Below are 3,321 nucleotides of genomic sequence, written 5' to 3'. Positions count from 1 at the left end.
CGAGAGTGCTCGTAACGATCCGTTACGTGTAGTTGCTACATGGGCATTCCAGCTGGCATCGTATGATCCCGATATGAGACAGGAATTAAAGGATTTATACAGAGCTGAACCTAACTTTTTAATCAATATGCCATCGATTGGGCTGCAATTGGAACAGCTTATAGTTAGACCACTATGCAAATACCGTGGTGATAAGGCCGTTATATTGCTGGACGCACTGGACGAATGTGCAGTAGAAGATATCAAGCTACGAAGTGAGTTTCTAGAAACTCTTGGCAGAACATTTGCTAGGCTCCCCACGAATATCTCGATATTTGTGACCAGTCGCCCTTTGCAGCATCTTCGAAAGCAGCTATCGAACTATACACCACGAATGATGACACTAGAAGCCACCGAAAACTTGAATGATATAAAGCTCTACGCACGGTACCGAGTGAACCGTCTACGCCCCTTTTTGGGGTCAGACCCAAGCATCGACACTCTAGCCGATAAACTATCTACCATGGCACACGGCCTATTCGTATGGTTGTATCTGGCCTGCGACACAATAGATAAATCTGACGATCCAGTCGAAACCGTTGCCGAACTGGAAGAGCGAACTCTCGGAAATGATGAAGATCGTATGGACGCTATATATACTAGAGCTTTGGTGTCTAGCTACAAAGGAGCTCCAGAGTCATCAATCCCATCGTACACCAAACAAGTAGGAGCACTTGTAGCACTTCGAACAGCAATGTCGGTCGAGGGACTATCAGCTTTATTAGGCCTCTCATCTACGTCAGTCAAAGTAAACTTGTCTCGTCTAGAATCGCTTCTTGTAATGTCAAAGTCATCAGTACAGCTAATGCACAAGTCGGTGGCTGATTTCATCACTTCGAAAGACCGCTGTGCTAGAGATGCCTCGCCGTTTTATATCGATAAACAGAAAGCAGAATCTTACCTTTCCAGAATGTGTTTGCTTGCCCTACCATCCAGCCTGAGTCATGACAGTGTTCAAAAGCAGATTGAACGACTACGAGGCATTGCACCATTAGGTAGTCCCACGCACATTACCTATGCTTGCTCTCATTGGGCAGATCATCTAGATTCCGTTGAAGAGCTAGACGAGGAGCTGAATCAGACCCTGCTACAGGCGCTCCAAATCTATGGTCGGGGAATGCTGATAGTAACCGTATTAAAAAATCGCCCATGTGCTTTAACTCATATATTGAAAGTCGGTGGAGGATCGACTTTATTGAAAGCTGCCGAGGATGTAAAGTTCTTCCAAAGCCACATTTTGGAGGAAGCTGTCACCTCCAACCATGCAGATATCTGTGAAGCTCTGTTGAAATATGGTGGTGCTGACGTAGATTGTCCCATCTATGGCGGGACAATGACATCCGAGGACAGTAAAGGGTTCACCCCTCTGCGGATTTGTATCCTCAGCACCCTCATTGAGTCGCTGAAAGTCATTTTACGTCACGGAGCCGACATGGATAATGAACCGTATCTTGAACTATTTTCAACAGGAGCAGTGGTGAACGAGATGATGATTGAACGTCTTCGTCGCAGAGTGGAATTGGAAGAATCTAATATGGTAAATTCCCGTTTCTTCCTACGCAAACCGACACAGTTTAAACCATTGAACTCACCTAGGATGATATGATGAATGCCGCAAGGCTAGGTGATGTCGGACGGCTGAAACAATTGCTAGAAATTAATCCGTTAATGGATATCAACCGACAGTACAAAGACTGTGGCAACAAGACCCTGTTAGTCGTAGCATCTCAGTAGGGGTCTCTAGATGCCGTTGGTGCCTTGCTGGAACATGGAGCAAACCCCAATATAACCGACAACCGAAACCTCAGTCCACTTCACCATGCTTGCTCGTTCGGTTCCTTGGATATCGTCAAGGCCTTAATGACTGCTGGATCTTTATTAGACGGCGAAGGTCTCGACAATAGGGACAGTATCTTGAACAATAAGTTTTACAGACCCATTGACGTGGCCTGTGAGCAGGCTCACATAGACATAGTTAGTTGGTTGCTCGATAATGGAGTCAGCCCGTCTGCGCTCGCCGATGGAAAAGTCCATCCTCTGTTTTATGCAGCGGTGGGAGGATCTGTGGAGATCATTCAGTTACTGTTATCAAAGGGGGTAGACGTCAACTATCAAAGTAAATACCTGGGCACCGCAATATATGGCGCTGCTTTGACTGGAGCCGAGAACAGTGCCGCATATCTTCTCAGTGTCGGCGCCGACTCTGAACTTGGCTTGGATGCAGAGCATGTGGAAATGGAGAACATTCGAATGACAAAATTCTCCCCGTTGAATATAGCCATGTCTAGAAGTTATTCAGATATAGTTGCCATGCTGCTTCCCCGATCTCGTGCCATCGACAAGAGCGTGGAACTGAAGTTGAATTATATGGGTATATGGATTTCAGTCTTTACGACACCATTGGTCTTAGGAGCTATAAACGACAACCCAAAATTAGTACAGATTATGCTAGACTATGGAGAAGACCTTGAAAGACAAATGCCAGTTGCAGTGATCGAGCAGATGTCTGGGTCGACAGCACTGCTATATGCTGCAGCTTATGGGCGAATTAACATAGCCAGGATGTTACTAGATGCAGGTGCCGACATCAAAGCTGTTTCCGCTATAAGGAGAACTTGCTTGCATATTGTAGCGTCCAAACCTCTAGGAGACCGAAATAAGTCTGATATGGTACGCCTCTTACGGTTTTATCAAGCTGGCCTCGACGATGTGGATCTAGATGGATGTACCGCACTGTATCTTGCCGTCACCGCCAAGGGTATACAGACGGTAGAAACGTTGCTAGAGCTAGGAGCTAATGTGAATATAGCCGATAATTTGGGCAATACTCCTTTGCATGAAGCAGTTAAACGGAATGCTGGCAACATGGTCACTGTATTGGTTAATGGAGGTGCAGATAAAACTAAGGAGAATCTGGAAGGAATGACGCCTCTAAAGTTTGCTCAGAAGCAAGGATACAACAATCTTGTGCAGCTGTTGAAGTGATGTCGGGGTCAAGCTGAGTAGTAGTGTTGCTAAAGAAATATAATCGTAACATGTAGTTTAGGGGTTTATAAACGAAGTCTATTCGTCTCCCCTTAAACGCAGCCTCGTTTTTTGAGCTCATGCGGTTTCTGACACATCGAATTGAAAGACATCTGAGTCTTTTGGTGATTTATCGCATCCGGGAAGTCTGCTCTCATCCAAAACTTCGATAACGAATGATGACGCAAATGAAGATTTTTCAGCAGGTACACTGATTGTGGGCTCAGGGCTTCTTCAATCTTGTTCAGAAAGGAATGG

General features: G+C 45.5%; 1 protein-coding gene across 1 annotated transcript; it reads left to right on the top strand.

Annotated features, from left to right (window-relative positions):
- Positions 1–32: 32 nt before the first annotated feature.
- Positions 33–3,024, top strand: SmJEL517_g06298 (uncharacterized protein; the record flags this gene model as incomplete). The annotated part of the gene is made up of 3 exons (XM_031172224.1): positions 33–1,576; positions 1,636–1,769; positions 1,848–3,024. The coding sequence occupies exons 1-3, from the start codon at positions 74–76 to the stop codon at positions 3,022–3,024; spliced, it is 2,814 nt and encodes a 937-aa protein (XP_031021801.1). The 5' UTR covers positions 33–73.
- Between the last annotated feature and the right edge of the window lie 297 nt (positions 3,025–3,321).

This window comes from Synchytrium microbalum (genome assembly GCF_006535985.1).
Source record: "Synchytrium microbalum strain JEL517 chromosome Unknown SmJEL517_scf0132, whole genome shotgun sequence".
NCBI classification, from domain to species: Eukaryota; Fungi; Chytridiomycota; class Chytridiomycetes; order Synchytriales; family Synchytriaceae; genus Synchytrium; species Synchytrium microbalum.
This window is presented reverse-complemented; position numbering and strand designations above follow the sequence as displayed.